The sequence below is a fragment of the Anguilla anguilla genome, chromosome 19, assembly GCF_013347855.1.
Source record: "Anguilla anguilla isolate fAngAng1 chromosome 19, fAngAng1.pri, whole genome shotgun sequence".
Taxonomy (NCBI): domain Eukaryota; kingdom Metazoa; phylum Chordata; class Actinopteri; order Anguilliformes; family Anguillidae; genus Anguilla; species Anguilla anguilla.
The window spans coordinates 8,515,955-8,534,313 of record NC_049219.1 but is presented as its reverse complement, the minus strand read 5'-3'; the positions used below and the strand labels follow the sequence as shown (position 1 = coordinate 8,534,313).

General features: G+C 48.7%; 2 protein-coding genes across 3 annotated transcripts; both read left to right on the top strand.

Moving 5' to 3' along the window:
* The first annotated feature begins 8,569 nt into the window (after nucleotides 1-8,569).
* zcrb1 (zinc finger CCHC-type and RNA binding motif 1) lies at nucleotides 8,570-11,751 on the top strand. 2 transcript variants are annotated; one of them, XM_035402467.1, is made up of 8 exons: nucleotides 8,570-8,628; nucleotides 9,177-9,279; nucleotides 9,543-9,571; nucleotides 9,909-10,020; nucleotides 10,105-10,212; nucleotides 10,322-10,431; nucleotides 10,803-10,875; nucleotides 11,352-11,751. In XM_035402467.1, exons 2-8 carry the CDS (start codon nucleotides 9,196-9,198, stop codon nucleotides 11,508-11,510), a joined length of 675 nt encoding a protein of 224 aa, XP_035258358.1. In that variant the 5' UTR covers nucleotides 8,570-8,628; nucleotides 9,177-9,195; the 3' UTR covers nucleotides 11,511-11,751. The 2 variants fall into 2 exon arrangements, with proteins under 2 accessions (XP_035258358.1, XP_035258359.1); XM_035402468.1 differs by lacking the exon at nucleotides 8,570-8,628 and adding an exon at nucleotides 8,691-9,069.
* Nucleotides 11,752-12,650: 899 nt separating this feature from the next.
* LOC118219318 (YY1-associated factor 2-like) lies at nucleotides 12,651-17,972 on the top strand. Its single transcript, XM_035402475.1, has 4 exons — nucleotides 12,651-12,830; nucleotides 13,118-13,243; nucleotides 17,215-17,367; nucleotides 17,606-17,972. Exons 1-4 carry the CDS (start codon nucleotides 12,805-12,807, stop codon nucleotides 17,856-17,858), a joined length of 558 nt encoding a protein of 185 aa, XP_035258366.1. The 5' UTR covers nucleotides 12,651-12,804; the 3' UTR covers nucleotides 17,859-17,972.
* The last annotated feature ends 387 nt before the right edge of the window (nucleotides 17,973-18,359 follow it).

Here is an 18,359-nt window from a genome sequence, read left to right as displayed (position 1 = left end):
CACGTTGTCAGCAAAGGGGAACTGGGATCTCGGCAGGGAATCAGCGTTCCTTATATGTAGCCTGTCCCTCAGGAGTCAAACTAAAGACGTTGTGAGGAAGGGGGGTGGGGGGGGGGTGAATGCCAACAACCAAGTTTTGTTACCAGCTGAGCTTTGGCTGACCCTACCCACCCCCCCACCCCCCCACGACTACAGATCTCTGAATGGCAGTTCTTGGCCAATGAGTGCTCGGGATTGCATGCACAGAATCTTGCCTTCAATTACTGAGTCTACATTGCTTGTCTTTACTAGTGGTTGCAATTATAGACCAACACCACATTCTTCAGTTGCAAAATATGAAGCAAATATGCAGAAACAATTAACCATATAACCATAAAATTCCATCAGTACATTGTGGATGGACGTATTTACATATAACTACACTGTGTGTGTATCTGCTTGCATGAAAACAGTTCAGTCGCTTTTCACTTGAAATGAAATAAACCCAGGATTCCAATTTTCAATAATCACGCCCAGTCCAGGCCTACCCACCTCAGGCACAGCACTTCAAAGCCATTTCCACTGCTAATAGGTACAAAAACCAAAGAAAATAAACGCAATGATATTAAACTGATTTCATTTAGTTGCGGTTTAAAAATAAGTTTTTCTTTTATCCTGAAAGCAGCAAAGTTCTTATGCTGCCCAGCTACAGGAGGTTTTGGTATCGGTCATTTTGCACGCGAAAGTAATCACGAAGATTCACATTTTAACCAATCAGCGGTGAAACCGTTTAGCTGCCAGCCAATCAGAAGTGAAGTTGAACTGAGTACGCATACAGAACGCACCCAACCGAGTCCAGGAATGACCTCCTCTGCATCAGAAGTGTTCTTACTGGCCCGTCTGCAAATCCAGAAAAAAGCGAGTGTGCATTTTACCTCACGGCCGACCGAACGCTTCAAGCACAAGAAACGAAGCGGCGGCACGAAGCCTCTCGGCAGCGCCGCGCGATGCTAAGAACCTCCTCCGGGTTCACGGGGGCCATTGCTGCACGGGGCCTGCAGAGAGGAGGCCTGCATTCCGACAGGTGCGCGGGCACAAAGGGGCGAGGTGTGAGGGGCCCGTTAGCGAGCGGCTAAGCTATTTCGCGCCCTTCACAGCCGTCCCCGCACATTTTACCCCCCTCCAGCAGTCGCTTCATTAAAGCCGCGCAGAGGGTCCCGGGCGCGAAGCCCCGCCCCTCTTTACCGCCTGCGTGCGAGCGCCGGACGCCTCGCCTTTGATCTCTCCTGGAAGGGCGGGTCCGGCCCGGATTCTCGCACCGCGCTACCAAGTGCCCTCTCTCTCTCGCCGCGGGCCGGACCGCCTGTGGGGTGGGGGGGAGAGAAGGCCCCTCTGTCTGGCCCTGCGCTCTGAGGCCCGAGGGTGACCTCACACAGGCGCCGCAACGTGCCATAGCGCCATCGCATCGGCGATTTAAAAAAAAAATTTAAAAAGTACCGTGCGAACACAAAAAACTCTCCCATCGCACCCGAGCCACAAGCCGTTTGGCTCAGTCGAGCTTCATCGTTATTAAAGTTAAATCTGCAGGGGACTCGAAGGTCATTCTCTTTTAAGGCAAACGCCTTGCTTGCATTATGGGAGATGTATTTCCAGTTTCCGTAGCGTGCCCCAACGGATAGCGATACTTTTCTAACTCCACTTCTGACGTTGCACGGCAAGAAATAACAACGTTCAAGCAACGGCAGGGCTGGGGGTAGCGCGTCTGAATAAAAAGAGTTTACCGACACTGACCCCTAAAAACCACCTGAATGTGTGAAGGAGACAGAGACGGGGTTTCCCCATCTACTCCCTTCCTCTGCGCTGAGAAAGAAGGATGGCGGATTTCTTCTTGCCTGGGAATTGCCCACTTAACCAGACTATATACAACCTCCATAAAGGCCAGGGCTCAATTAAAAAGATCAGAATTTGGTTGTTCAGAACATGCTTTCCTTCCTCTTGGTAATGGGGTCAAAGCATATTTTTCAGTCCTTTACGGGGGGTGAGGCACGACTGCAGTGTAATTGGTTACAGATTTTTAAGACCATTTAAGAAAATAGAGGTTCAGGTTTAAAAAAAAACAAAAAAAAAACCTAGGCCTGAGTCCCGTCTGGATTCTGTTTAGTTCGAGTTGATCGTGTTTGTTGTACATCAAAACACAGCCAGCCGCAAGTCTAGAATAATCCGCTGTGCGTTTCAACGCCCCCCCCCCCGACAAACGGCATGCTGCTGCGTTTGCCGCCGCTGGGCGGGGCCGTTTCCTGTATAGCGATTGGCGGTCCCGCGGCTCTCTGGGTCCGATAGCACGGGCCCACACACAGGGAGTGACCCCGGGCAAACCTCATTTGTGTAGCGTACAAAAGAAACAAGCAGCTGAATCAAATAAGACTGAGGCATTATGGCAGGATGCACAAATCACCACAAGTGTAGAGTGTATCATAAAACAAACACAATGTAGTGTGTAATATATAATGAACCACATATTATAAACACAATGTACTGTGTATTATAAATTAAACACAATGTACTGTGTATTATAAATTAAACAATGTAACGTGAATCATAAAATAAAAACAACATACTGTGTATAAAATATACAAAATACGCCATGTATCATAAAGTAAACATAATATACTGTGTGATATAAGCTAAATTAATCAGCATTCAACCATAACTATAATGTGATAATACTAATACAGACATGTGCAAAATACATAAAATTAGAAGCAATGATATAATTAACGCATCACCTGTCTACTAATGGAGGCGGTACACAGAGTCAGAATGAAAATGAATGAATTATCATTATAAACACTGATTGCCCTTTGCCATAAACACTAGTGCCGCGCTGGCCTGTATGAGGTGTGTGTGTAAAAGAGCAGCGCTGAGTCTCTGACCTGGATCATTTCCCCACGTTCCCGATCCAGATCCTCCGCCACCTTCGACCGGGGGGGTGGGGGGGGGGTCTCCTGTCCTTTCCTGACCGGAAGAGCAGGGTCAGTGTTACCACGGCAACCCATGAAACAGGGTTCACGCGGACATCATGAAATTAAATTGAAGGACTTTCAAGAACTTAATCATGCACTATTTCACCACGTTCACTGATCTAGGACGAAACAAGTAACTGAAACGTTTGTTGGTTCTCTAAAACAGTATAACACAATATTCAGGAAGACACGCACACATACATACACACACACACATGCGCACACACACGCACACACACACACACGCATACACACACACACACACACACACACACACACGCATACACACACACACACACACGCACACACACACACACACACACACACGCACACACACACACACACATGCACACGCACACGCACACACATATACTCACACACACAATGCCGCACTGGGCTTGTCCGTCAAACAGGAAAGCTCAGAGTAGGGCCGAGGCGGTATACGTAGATGTTCGCTTAGTGACCTCTGAGATAATAACCCCCCCTTCCCCCCCATCCCCCCCTCCCCCCCCCTTCGGGACCCGAGGCCGCTGACACGCACGTGACTGAGGTCCACCGTTACCCCGGTGAGGGGCGGCGGGACTCGGGTGAGAAATGGGGAGCGAAGCCGCCGCTGGGCTCTGATGTCCCGGGTGCAGACGGGCCGGCCGGCTCCAGGTGAGAGCCGTAAATCAGCCGCGCTCGGCGGCCAGGGCCCGCGGGGGCGCACGGGGGGCTGGGCTCTCGCAGGGGAGGGCCGAAGAGGAAACCCTCGCGGAGTCCCGCCCCCCCCCCGAGCTCACAGAGCAGCCCAAACCCTCCGCCCGCTCCTGCTACGTGACCAGCAGGATCAGACGGAACATCACGCTCTACTGATCTGTCCATTACATAATTAATCACAAAAAAAACCCCCCCAAAAAACTAGAAACACAAAAAAAAGGAATCAGGCGGGAGCCCGAGGTTGGGGTTGGGGTTGGGGCCCGGTTAACTGTCAGCCTCAAAAGCAGCACATTATAAAGCAGGAGAGGGAAGCCGCGCGAAATGAAACCCACCTTTGAAGTGGCCGCGCGGCTCTCTGGAGCAGCGCCCCCCGGGGGTCATCCTCTGAGTGGCGGGGCGGTCCTCCCTCTGCAGAGGAGGAGAAGACCGGACGGTAAATCACTCCACACACCGAAATGAGGAGAGAGCCAAAAACCTAACCTGACACGACACGACATGACACCAGAGCGTTTGGGTCGACTTCCTGTGGGGAGGGGGGTTCAGCTTTCTTTTTTATCTTTGACTTGTTGTGACTCGAGGGCTGCGAACGATGGGAAAGCCGAATCGCTCTCTCCTGAGGGGAAGCCCTCGCGTGTTAAGGCGGTCGCGTGCTCCGGAACGTTCTGGAAGCAATGGGGGGGGGGAGGAGTGGGTGAAGCAGCACGGGGACATCGGGCCCCCTGGCGCGCGGTCAAAGCGCCTTCCGTTCCGTTCACAGCGAAGGGAACTCTCTGTGCTCCTCCCACACAGAGGCCCAAAGTGCTGAGGCCCTCACGTTCCTGTGTCCTGATTCTCAGAACAGTGGCTCAGCCAACGTGGGACCCCCTTTGTGGGACCCCACCTGGTGGGACCCCCTGGGGACTGCGAGAGGTTTGAAGGTAATACATACAGAAAAATAACTTCCTGTATGTTGCATAGTTCCAAAAAGCATTTAAACCAGTCAGGTTAGACATTGCTCTCCTGTAAGCAAACTACAGTTGATAATACAGTTGATAATACCGACAAACTACACACGCAGCCATTTTGAAACGCAGTTTGGTGGTCCAAATTAACAGTATTTGCTCTCTGGACTGTGTCCCAAACCTGGGCGGGACTGGCAACCCATGCCTTAGAGCAGCAGGCCTGCGTTTCATCAGACAGAGTCAACAGAAGGCAACGGTTTCAGCCTGAAACCGAGAGGGAGGTGATGAGGAATGGCAAACGCACTGCGTGGCGTTGGGCGAACGCATTCTGTGGTGCAGGTCACACGGTGGTGATAAAGCTAAATTGGCTGGTAACAGGCAAGGCTGTTTTACAGAACACTCCCGATGAGCAATTTAGACTTCAAGCTTTTCAAGGTTAAATACAGCATCTCAACCAAATATGCACCTAACAGATTGTTATTTTCATGGATATTTCATATTTCTACATTTCAAGGCCGTGTGATCCCTGAATAGCTGCTGCATCAGTTGCTGTATGAAGTGAGCCAGCGATCCGTTCATAATTACGTTTTAATTGAACTTCTTCAGTATTTAAACCGTTTAATATGGAAGCAAATGCCTATTCAGTTCTCCTGCAAATCAGCTTAATTGATTTAACTTAATTTGTGACCGCCGTGATTGGTTGGTAATGAGGCTGGGCCCGATCCCCGTCCAATAGCACGTCCGATGCGCGTGAACGCACGCCTGCCGGAGGCTCGAGGTGTCAGAGGTAATCAGTGCCGTTCTGGATCAGTAGGGCCGCGGAGCCGGGGGAGAGAGCAGCCCCCCCCCCCCCCAATGGGGGGCCTGGGTTTGAGCGGTGCGTCAGTGCGTACCGCGCGGCGGCGGTATCCCCCCCCAGATCGAACTCCCGCGCGTACGCCACCGTTCGCGGCGCTGATATCGCGGTCGAGCTCTGCCATGGTCGTCGGGCCGGACCGCGGGAGGAACCTGGGCCCACCGGGCCGGCAGCGGCTCGCGGTCTCTGCGCCAGAACAACACGCCCTGCGTGTTAAAAGGGTGTTTGCGTGCTGCCCGGCCGAAGGGTGACGCGCAGATTTTTTCATCTTTGCAGGAAAAAAAAAATAATAATAATTTCACGCTTCCCAGATGCTCATGAATTGCAAATCCGAGCGCGGCGAAGAGTGAAATTCCATCGGAGTGAAACGGAATTAAATATTTCCCCCCACCGAGACAAAGTGGGGCTAAAAGGCAGGGGAACTCAACACAACCACCTCATGATGTGCAAAGATTCTGCTGCTCTCTCTCTCTCTCTCCCTCTCTCTCTCCCTCCCTCCCTCTGTCTCTCCCTCCCTCCCTCCCTCTTGATCATTTCTGAAGACCAAACCTAACCTTACCAGGACACAGTCGATCCTCAAAACCCATCCAAATTAATGACCTATATGAGGGCAAGCAGAGGTACAGCCCAGATGAGAACAAATCTGTTCCCCTCAAATTGAACACGGGCCGCGAGTCCTGCCGCACTGCATGCTGGGGCCTGGAGTCTCCTGAGGCCACTGCAGGGCACATGCACGGCGAGGTGGAGTGCGTGTGGCCTCCCGCGCTGTTCGGTCAAAGAAATGCGCTTCCTATTCTTTCCAGTCCTCTCGAACCTCTGATCGAGCGTAGAAACAGCCGACTCGACTGAAGCTGAGCAGACGCCAACCGGGGTCGAAATACGAGGTGACTAACTACGCGAGACAAAATTAAACGAGGGTTAACGAGGACACCTCTGAACCGAAGCTCCGGGAGCACCTCTGAGCTAAAGCATCAAACTGCACTTCTTACTCACTTTGAAGTCTCCGCTAATTGGAATGCCAGACAGCGGAGGGAGAAAAAAAAAAAACACTTGCGGTTTTATTACTGCTTCAAAAGAAGGGCGGCGTCGGTTCTGGTCGAAGGGCGGAGCCCACGTTCGAAGGCTTGTCCCTCCCCGACCTTTTTAGGGCTCGATGAAGGAGGCTCCGACGAGCCCCCGTCCCGAGCGTCTGAGACTGGAGACTGGATCACAGGATCAAACAGTGCAAGCCTGACCTGGGTTAGGCCTGAGACTGGTCTGAGATAAACCCGAGCCTGGTCTGAGTTAGTGAGTTATTTTGTGCCAGATGGCACTCACTTACTGCTCATTAGCTGTGGGGAAGAGGAAGGGAAGGACTTGGTTAAATAAACTAAGGGGGGGGGGGCAGACTAACAGACCCCGTACCTTTCTACTTCCTGTCCCTTTCATCTCAGTAAAGGACATAAAGCAATAAAATAAAAACTTGTCGTCTGCAGCATCCTCAGCCACCAGCTGCCCCCAGCATACAGGAAGACCTGCCTTCACTGGGCTGCAGAAGTCCCCGAACGCTCACAATTCATAATAAAACAAGGTACTTCATATTCGGTTTCTGTTTTTGAAGGGGGACAAAAAGAGACTGGCTTTCTCTCAGCAGAGTCCTACGGCCGCCTCGCTAGACCAGACTGCGTGGGGTGACACACGCTTCGTGTGAACAAGAAAAAAAAAGAACCAGGAAGCACGAGAGGGGTGAAAACAGACACACTAATTCAGGGGGGGCGGGGGGGGGGGGGCGTGGCCAGCTGACAGGAAGAGGCGGAGCTTCATTACAAACGCCGGGCTCCAGCCACCTCAGGGTTTATAAGGGGAGCTTAGAAGGCCAGCTGACCCCTCCACAGACGTTGGGGCTGTTTATTTTAATATGGCTCCCCCTTGGCCTAATTAAGTCCACAGTGGTGTGGGGGGCAGGGCCTTGGCACCGGAGTGTCAGACCTCGGGGGGTTTCTCAGTGTCTGTGCTTGTGTGCTCTTGCGGTCTCGTGAACTCGTGTGACTGCAGGACGTATAAATCAATGAAAGGCACCTGGTTTTTGGGGGGCGACCCCTGTCTGAACCCGCGTCGCGCCGGGTCCCGAACGAGGAGCGACCTTTAAGGGGCCCGTGGCGGCGGAGACGGTGGCGGAGACATTTGGAACGCCGAGGCAAAAATAAACCTCCGTGCGTTCGCGGGGAGAAACAGCAAAAACACGCTGTAGGAACACTGAGAATGGCGGGGACTTCAGGAGGGCGATTGGTGAAAGTGCACAACACACATTCACACAATCATGCACACCACCAACATCCATGTACACACACACACACACAAACAAGTTGAATTCCTTACCACACGTAAACCCCAATCTTCTACCACACACACACACATGCTCCTAACCCCTTTCAACATGCAGATGCCCCACAAAATTCTACAGTTCTTTTTATAAACTATTCTGGGGCCTCAACTGCATTTTTGGCCAGAAATAAAGGAGCAGACGTGCTCTCTGCTGGCCAAGAGAGGAATAACATAATTCAGTTTCAAAGATATTTTCAAGACCCAACGGATCTGCATGCCTCATATGTTCTTGACCTGTTACTCTGGGCAACATTATCAAATACCAATGTTTCTGCTATTAATTAATAAGTTCCAAAGCAGGATATTCAGTTGTAAGTGCTACCAGACTGTTTGCTTAAAGTTCAAGTCAGATGCTAAAGTGCCCCTCCGTCTCTATATTCGTGAATTTGGTGTGCTCTTCATTATTCGTTTTTGTAAATTTTGAAGAATCATTTGGGTATTCCAAGAAATACTGCATGGGTTTTTATGAGGGCGTTCATTATTTTTCTTTCAATTCAAACTGTATTGGGGAAAGCTAGCCATTTTCACTTTTTGTAACATAATGTCTTTAATCCACATGTTGCCATTGTTCGTGTGAATCTTGCTCAATGGTTCTAAACACATTTCCTTGCAACTCAAGCCACCGAAGATAATTTTAAATGCACCTGGTGTCAGTGACGTCGTTTCTGGTGTAGTGGAAAGGTTTTTCCTCCATTGGAAGGAAATGTATTACGTCATTTTTCCGCGACAAAAGCATCCGTCAATAACAAAGCTAGGTTGCCAGGAGGTAAGACACGGTGCCAAAACTATTTCAGATTGAAATAGATTAGCTAACAGTTACTAATTATTTTTGCACAGAAAGTCATAAGAGTTTCTGCACTGTTAACCGAAATACTTCGACTGCTGGAATAAGTTATTGAGCTGGCTATGACGTCTCTTACCTTAGAGTTGCAATCTACTTTGCAATAAATTATCTAATGAGCAGCATTAAAAGCGTGGACGTTTTAAACGGATAACACTGTCACTACTTGATCGTAGCTATGTCATATTATGACAGTGTGTAGATTATTAGCAGTTCGGTGAATCTGAGTACGGAAACTGGAAGAACACTACAACTGCCACACACAATAGCACAATTATTGCTAGCTAGCTTGTCACAGTAGCTAACTTAGAGCATACAGTTATAAAGATGACGATTTTCTCGTCGTTGTATCAGTGGTTACTGACTGTAGGTATTGTGTTGCTAATCTCTGGGTCTTAATACATTGTTTTGTGAAATGGCTTCATAAGTAACGGTGCATTTTTGCTAAACTCTTAATTGTTTAAAATTTACAGCGAAACCTTGACTGCTATCATGAGTGGAGGGTTGGCGCCGAGTAGAAGTACAGTCTATGTATCCAATTTGCCCTTTTCTTTGACAAACAGCGATCTGCACAAGGTAAAGTACGTCCCGTTCAACAGAAATTGTGTGATCATATTGCTATGTAAATGCAGACGACAGTAGGATGCTTAGAATATGTTATTAGTGTTCTTACAAACGGACCAAATAAACATTCGGTTGTTCACTCACCGTGAACATGTATCAATGAGAACATCCTAGGCATTGGTCTTTGTTAGTGACTCACCCAAAATGCTTCGATTCTGTAGAAATACCTAAATGTTTAACGTATCAACTTGCCGTGGTTTTACCTTGTCTTTCAGTTATTTACCAAGTATGGAAAAGTTGTGAAGTAAGTATCATCTGATGATGTTTTCATATTTTGTGTGAATGGTACGTTTATCGATTGAAGTACTTGAACAAATTTTATGAGCTTACAACACGATTTTGTGTCAGGCATTAATTTGTAATATATACATATTAATTTACGATTGCGACAATAATTGTGCAGTATGTGGTGAGTGTCACAGCATTTCCTAGTGGCCTGCTTCCTTTTAGAATGCAGATGGTTCACCTGAATATTCTCCACCTGTCTCCTCTTTTAGCCATAATGACCCTCTGTAGCCCCTCCATGCAGTGGTGGCAATGATATTCGCTGTTAATTGTGGCTTCTCGCCTGTTGACTTCAGGGTGACGATTGTGAAGGACAAGGAGAGTCGGAGAAGCAAAGGCGTGGCTTTTGTACTTTTTCTGGACAAGGAATCGGCACACAATTGCGCACGGGCAATCAACAACAAACAAGTAAGCCTGTTTATTTTGGGCCAGTTCAGCGAGTTCTGAACGTACGCGGTTCTCCGTAACCTGTTTCGTTTCCTGTGCTTCCAGCTGTTTGGAAGAACTGTGAAAGCCAGTATCGCCGTTGACAACGGAAGAGCCACAGAGTTCATCAGAAGGCGCAACTACACGGACAAATCTAAGTGCTATGAATGCGGTGTAAGTCGCTTCCTGTAGTCAGATCGTTGGATGCTTCATTTTCGATGGTTTAGCCCAACGTCTGCTGTGTCTGTCTGTGCCTTCACGAAAACCTTCGCTGACATTGCAGGACACTGGCCATCTAAGCTACGCGTGTCCTAAAAATATGTTGGGAGAGAGAGAGCCGCCAAAAAAGAAGGAGAAGAAGAAGAAGAAGAAGGTGGAAGAACCCGAGGCCATGTGAGTTCTCACCATCACCATCAGCGCATTTCATCTGGTGATGCCAACTTGCATGTGAGGACAAGTGTCCCCCAAAGTGGCAATGTAGCGGCTTCGGTGCATCCATTACAGAGGAACGGAAAGATTTAATTCCACTCGAAGCGCAAAAAGGTTTCTACAAATGACCAGTACTATCGCGGCATGCTCCAGAAATGTGACTGGTGGGGCTTTGACTGCATAGAAAGAGCTGCAGCCAGCTGAGCGTGCTTTTCAATTTTGTTTTTGGTTCTTATACGTTTACAGGCTTCGCAAGCGGCAAACATGCACTCGTGTTTATTCTCGCGTTCATTTGTTGAAGTGATATTTGTGCTCCGTTTGTCTGGTTTCGTTAGCAACGAGGAGGAGAGCGAAGATGAAGGAGAAGACCCAGCTCTCGACAGCCTGAGTCAAGCCATCGCGTTCCAGGTTAGACAGCGGACACGCGCTGCGTTCATTTCGTGATGTTCCTTCAGGTTCACAAAATGACATTTGAATGAAAAACATAACCGTTATGGTTCCCAAATTCATCTCTCACGGTGGGACGGTTGGATGTTAGGTGTGCTCCTGCAGTTGCCCTTGACCACGACACTTGCCTCAGAACTGGAGTCGGTCCCCGGGCACAGCACGAGAGGGGCAGCTGCCCACTGCTCCTAAGTAACTAGGATGGGTCAAATGCAGAGGACAAATTACCCCACGGGGTTCAATAAAGTATATCTTATCTTAATCTTAATATGTACAGACCCACATTTTGTGCCAAATTAATTTTTTTAAAATAGTAAACTAATAAAGTTGTTACTTTGTTATGTTTATCCTGTGAGGCCCTCAGCACTTCTCCCATGTTTTGGGAGCGGTTTTGGTAGCCCGGTGACGGCGGGGTCGCGTTATCTCTCCTAATCCTGCAGCAAGCTCGGATGGACGAGGAGCGCGCGCGCAAGGCGGCGGCGGCGGCGACGGCGGCGGCGGAGGAGGCGGCGGATTGCCCGTCCACGTCGGACGAGTCCAGGAAGCCGCGGATCAAGAAGAGCGCCTACTTCAGTGACGAGGAGGAGCTCAGCGACTGAGGGGGTCTGCGTTGGCACGCGCGGGAAATCCCGAAACGTGCTGCATTTTGTATAGAATTAACCCTGAACATGTTTATATTTTAAGTATGTATCTTGTGTCCCCTCAGCAATGGGGAATTGAACCAGAGAGAGGCTTTGGAACTAAGTTAGATTTTTTTATTTTATTTGCACTGTGTAAATACTATGGGTACTTTGTGGGTGCTGGTCAAGGGTACATTTTGTAATAAAACTGTTAAATTCAGCACTTGTTGTATCGTCGTCATTGACACAAAAAATAACTTTGAACAGGAAGTGTTTATAACGTACAGTATGTATAAAAGTTGTCTATGTTTTCAGCAGATAAGAGATAATGGAATGTTTTAGGAAGGTGTTGTACAAGGGAAGTTTGTGTTGGTGCAGATTGTACACATATGGCAAATGTATTATTGAACAGAGATCATACATCTTATCTTGGATGTGCACATTCTTCAGATGGAGAGATCGGTGACTGTCATACAGGTATTAGTATGATATATGTGCACTGCAGACTTCTACTTCCCTTATTGCATAATGTATGTTCTTACACACTTTAGTGCATCCAGTAATGCAGTGACCCAATGTGATATGTTGTGAATAAAGTATAACTCAGTTGCCTTTTGTCAATGTAACGACACAAGGAAAACTGTTGGGCACGTTTTAGCAGTCAGATTAATTTTTCGTTTAATACTGAAGGAGTAAAATCATTTACATTGTCTTTTACAATGAAAATCAGAATCAAATGTGTATCACAATATCTCACTAGGTTGCCAATAAACAACTGGGCCCCAAAGTAAAACATTTTTTATTAAGATCCGTTTGTTTCGGATAATATAATCGCGTTATTTCCTAAGCACGCTTATTTTGTTTGGCTGCCAGCCTGCTTGTTGACTGACTAGAAGCATAATATTTTATATACAGTATTCTTCATTGTTATACTGGCTAACTTAAGCAGGTAAGAAGACCGTCCCTTTAAATAACTAGAAAACGAGCTTGTTAATGAAGTGGTTCGATTTCCGCCGTAGTATGACATGAGTTAAGGTGTGAGACATGTAAAGGGGAAGATATAAAATAGTCTGTTTTTGCGAGCCTGTCGCCTCCAAGCGACTGTTTTCCTTTCAGAAAACGGGCCTCGGATTGATTGGACAGACTGCAACCACGTGACCGCCCTCCGACTGGAGTTTCCACGACAGCTGGGAGCTGTGGTATCCGGGCGCATCGGTCATTTTTTAAAAATCGAATTCTGTTCATATATTAGTTTAAACAGAGTTTCAGCAATATGGGTGACAAAAAGAGTCCGACCAGGTAAGACACTCCCTCTTTTCGTATCTGAAAGACAGAGGCGCTATGAAGATATGCTGGATTATTCTGAGCGAGGGCAATACGAGTGAATTGAGGGAGCCGCTACAGTGTAGCAACCATGGCGGACTCGCTGTTTTATTGGTGCCGAATGAAATGCCCCGTCTGATCTGATCGCCTTTGATCCAGATGAGGTTCCCATCAGATGTTAGCAGCTAAATTTGCTCCGGCTGTATGCACGAATTCTGTAATCGCGATTGTGATGCGGTGCTTCCTATGTGTTTTGTTCGAAGGCCGAAGCGGCAATCCAAGCCCTCCTCTGACGAGCGATACTGGGACTGTAGCGTGTGTACATTTAGGAACAGCGCCGAGGCATTCAAGTGTATGATGTGCGATGTCAGAAAGGGAACATCAACGCGGTAAGTATATTTGGGGAGTCTTGATTACGTTACAACCATTTACATGCATTAATATCGTGTTATCAGCTGCTCTTTATCGATGACACCTCCTTCCCGTTTTTTTTTAACGAATTAAAAGAAAATTATCCATTCGTCCAGAATTCTACTAGCCTAATCCTCAGTTTCCGAGATGCTTTCTGTAGCTGCGCAATGAACTTTAATATAGCGAAAGCGTGTAAAGAAAGGAAGCTTCGACTACTTTTATTAAGTCAGCTGTAGGATATTCTAGTCAAAAATGTCATTTTAAAAACTGGCTGGTTTGTTTAAAAGAAGGAACTTGCAGGTATTGGGATGCGTTCCGTACCTACCATAGACTAGGTTTGCTCCCGGTTAATCTGTCGTCGCCTTAAACCTCTGAAGAGTAGGTTTTTTTGGATTTATTTTTCAAAATGAATAGTCAGTGTTCTAAAACACTATTGCTTTCCGTTACCAGTAGTTATACAAGCATTCGAATGTCCCGTTAATAACATTCTAATCACCTATTTATGATCTCACACCGTAAAGGTCCAAAATCAACCAAGTAAGCCAGCTGGGTCAGTAGGCATGTCTAAATCTTTCTTACCCAGCTGGTTTACTTGGTTGATTTTCGACAGATCCATTAATATTTTAGAACGGCCATCACTTAACCTGTTAAAACTATAAAACCCACAATTCACACAGCTTGTAGCTTATTAATAACTTATAGACTAATGCTTAATGCCTTAAATATATAGTATCTACTCCAGCAGGGAAATTGACTCACTTCTACAGTGAGTTCAGAAAGATAATTAAGGTCATCCTTCACTCAAAGGTCGGCGCAAAATTGAAAGTAAACTTTTAAAACCGAGTTAAAAATTGTCAGGGAATTCCGAAATGATTAGAAATCAGTGGGAAAAGTTTAACATTGCCTCAGGTTTGCATTCGACCCAAGGCTGTCTTAAGACGCTTTTACATGCTTAGCTCTATGCTGTAATACATTTAGGCCCTGCTTATGTGTAATTCTTCATTTTTATTCTAACTGTGGGCTATGTCCTGTTAATTACAGTTTGAATAACAGGGAAGGGGAAACCTGGACAGGTTTCGGATGAGGAACGAGACAGGCTGGGGACACGGTCGCCTCCTGTTTTACGGCTTCGCTGTGACGCGTGTTGAATCCAAGTGCGGGTCGGTTGACCTTCGAGGAGGCGAAGCAAAGCCATTCGTCCAAAGAGGCCCCCCGCTCTCCACCCCTGCGCGAGCTAGCGGTAGCCGCCAGACAGTTCTGCCAATTCTACCGTTGACGGTAGCACCAGGGCCGGCCCTAGGATTTCGGTGGCCCTGAGCAAATCTGCCCGAGCGGGGGTGCTGTTGGATTCTGACGAGCTAGTTCCGCGATATGGGGATGAATAACATAATTACGAAAAGAACGTTATTTACCTTAGATAAACATTGGATCGTGTGCCCCCCCCCTCGTGCTCATGTGGCCCCCCCCCCCCCCAGCGGTTGTGGCCCTAAACAACCGCGTAGACCGTTTATGCCACGGGCCGGCCCTGGGTAGCACATCAGAGCACGTTCGTTCCAGCCCGTTGTTTCATCAGCCGGAACACGGCCATGGCGCTTTGCTTCCCTCGCATCGAGGGCCAAACTCGAGCTCGAAAGCCCGAAGCCCCTAAAATCTCCTGCGTTCGGCGAGGTCACCGCTGCTGGCCAATGGCTGTGCGCCGGCCTCGAGAGGAAAACGGCTGAGCTCTCGCCGCTCGACAGTAGCGTGGCCGACATCGACCCCAAAAATCTGTCCAGCGGTTGTCCCCTTCTCGCAGCCCCAGTCGGGTGTAAATGCGCGCGCTCCCTGTTCTTCAGAACCTAAAACGCGGCCTCAGTTTGCTCCCCAGACCTTATTCCTTCGCATGGAGTACGACACGGATCCCCAGACCCGGCCATCGAGGCAAACTGCCGGTTTTCCTTCTCCGCCTGTGATCAAGGGGCCAGTTTACACCTGGGGAAGTGAGATCTCTGGCCAATCAGTCAGATTAATCAATTAATTACCGGGAATTAAAAATAAAAACTCCCCTGAGGGCCAGGTTTACAGTTTTGTCTGCGGTCGGCAATTGAACGGTGCGTTTGTTTAAGCCTGTTTGACTTTTTTTTCTTTTCTCCCCCCAGAGCAATTATCAGTTGGCTCTGAAAGCGTGCTGCTGTTTGTACACCCTTGAGCGAGCTTCTTAACCCTGGCTGTTCCTGTAAATTACCCAGCTGCGGTAATATGTAATTGTGAAACGCAAGCGATAAGTCGCGCTGCATAACAATGTCTGCTGAGAAAAAAGAAAAAAAAAGAAACGCAAGCAGCCTCCATTCAAGGCAATTACAGCTAATTAATTTTGACGCCTGGCGCACTGGGGGAAGGTTTGTACGTAGGAGTGTCAGGAATAGTAGGCGCATTTAAAATGTCAGTCATTTTAACCTGTTATATTAACATAAGGCGAATAACATATACTAATTGAGAGTTCTAATCATACAGTTTAAGAACATCGTGTAAGTTCCATCACGCGCATTCCGTAATCCAGAGGTGGGCAGCGAGAGCCGCACTATCCGTCACTCTATCAATACACGTATCAATACTGCAAAAAAAACCTTTAATGGTTGATGTCGAGCGATCGGTGGGAGCGAGTTTATCGAGTTTGTTTCGAGCTGGGATCCTGAACTTCGGTCCTGGAGGGCCGCAGTCTCTGCGGGTTTTGGAGATTTCCTCTCCATCAGCAGGCCGTTTAGACCTCGGAAACGAGGCGTGTGGACTATTCAGCCGATCAGCGGGTTAAATTAAGCACTAAAGAATTGACTGAGTGAATGAATGAATTCAAAATCCTGACCTCTTAGTGAGTCAAAATCCAGCGGACACGGCGGCCATCCAGTACCTGAGTTAGAGGTCCCTGGTTTAGAAGGACTAGCTGCAGCACTCTCAGCACAACGCTGTACCCCCAGCTGTGCAGCGCTCACTGGGGTGCTACGCTACGCACTCAGGTCTGGAGAACGCGCGGGAACACTCCTACGCTTCCGTGTAACGGGCTGACTAATGGCGCTGACTCTGTCATTAGCCAGAGGGCTTCCCGCTGCCCGTATGTTTGGGGTGATGTCATAGAGTCGAGACAAAAAAAAAACAGGAATGGTGAGACATTTTTCAAAAGACAAAAACAAAGAAAAGAAAAAAAAAAATGTCCTACCTTAAACCACAAATTAAAATGTTACTTCCGCCCCAAATTATGGGTTAAAGGGCTTGGAATTGTCTTTTTTCCCCACTAACCACATTGTGATTCATTTAAAAGCCACTGGTGAGCGTCTGTAAGATCAGACTTAAAAATTGATTGTGGAAGTTTTTAGTGCTGATTTGTAATTGACTGTATGCACAATTTTTGCACTTATCGTGTGAGAGACAGCGAGAAAGAGAAAAAATAGCCGCTTTAATCCCAAGTTCCTCAAAAACATATTTGCGATCCAAATCTTAAGCATGTGCGAAAAGCCTTTCCTGCGTAGGACGTCTCCGTGGAAAATCTCGGGGGCGTGTCGACGTTAATGTTTCCGGAGGGGGTGCAGGGGGGGGGGTTTTTTCGGTCTGCGTTCACACGGAGTACCCTGGCGGGCGGGCGCTTCCTGCTGCGTTCTCGATTGGCGGACGGGAGGAACGACCCTCCGGCACGCCCCCCTCGGCCATTTTCCGTCTGTAATCAGTGCTCCTACTCGGGATACGTTATGACGTCATTATCAGGGCCCTGACCTAATGAAGACGAATGTTGATTGAATCATGGCCTATATGAACGGGTTTTTAATTTTTAAAAATATATATATATAAGATCCAGACACTACAATTTATTCGCCACAGGGTTTTGTTCTCAGACGCCGTGTCGGCCATTTTGCTTTACTAGCGGGCGGACGTTTTGTTGAGCGTGGCGGTTCTGCTCTTCTCCTCCCCCCCGCTCCAGGAAGCCGCGGCCCGTCTCCCAGCTGGTGACGCAGCAGGTGACCCAGCAGTTCGCCTCCCCCACGCAACCAAAGAAAGACAAGAAGGACAAAACGGACAAAGAGAAAAACGACAAGGAGCCCACGGTCAAGAAGAACAGCCACAAGAAGATGAGGTAGGCGGGGCCGCCCCCTGGCATTAAGGGCAGAAGTTGGTGTGAAAAGCAGAAACGGATAGGGCCCTCGTTGCCACCCCTCTGGTCTAGAACAAGATGCATGCAATGTCCAGCTTTATGTGAATGTGCTCTAAATTAGGTGGTGGGATTTTGAGCAAAAACAAAAAAAGTGTGAACACTGATCCCTGATCCTGAGCTGATCCTGAACGCTGATCCCGTCTCCGGTTCCTCCCCGCAGGCCGCGGTTGAAAAACGTGGACAGGAGCAGCGCGCAGCACCTGGAGGTGACGGTGGGCGACCTGACGGTCATCATCACGGACTTTAAGGAGAAGGCGAAGGCCGCGCCCGCCCCCGGCGGCGGCGGCGCCGCCCCGCCCGCCGACCAGCACAGCCAGAGCGGCTCCGGGTCCGACACCCCCGCCGAGCGGGCCGCCTCCCGCTCCTCGTCCCCCCGGGGGGAGGGCTCGTCCGTCAACGGGGAGTCCCACTGAGGCCCCGCCCCCCCCCCCTCGGCCACGCGCGGGAACGCGCACACGTCGTAGAACTTATGCCAAGGCGCACCACGGAAACCCCTCCCGTATTCAAGCAACCCCATCCACCCCCCGTCCACCGCCCCCCATCCCCATCCCCTCCCCCCCCCAACACGTCCTCACGACCTGACGCCCGGCTCGGAGCCCAGCGTTTCGGAAGTCTTCCGGAACGTTCCCCCCCATCCCACCCAACCCCACCCCACCCCACCCCTCTGCCTCTCGATATTACGGAAACAAATGAACTGTACTTTATTCCCAACCGGTGACCAGCCGCTCGAGCGCCATCTTAATGTGATAGTATTTTTCATCAAGGTCAGTGTTACATTGTCAATAATACACGGTTAGATGTTTTATTTCTATACCCTTTTCGATATGAAATCTGTCGTGGCATGAAATGGATCCATTGTGAAAAGAGTGTTCTCCAACGATCGTGGACTGCGGCGCTCTCTCGAAGCTCGCCAG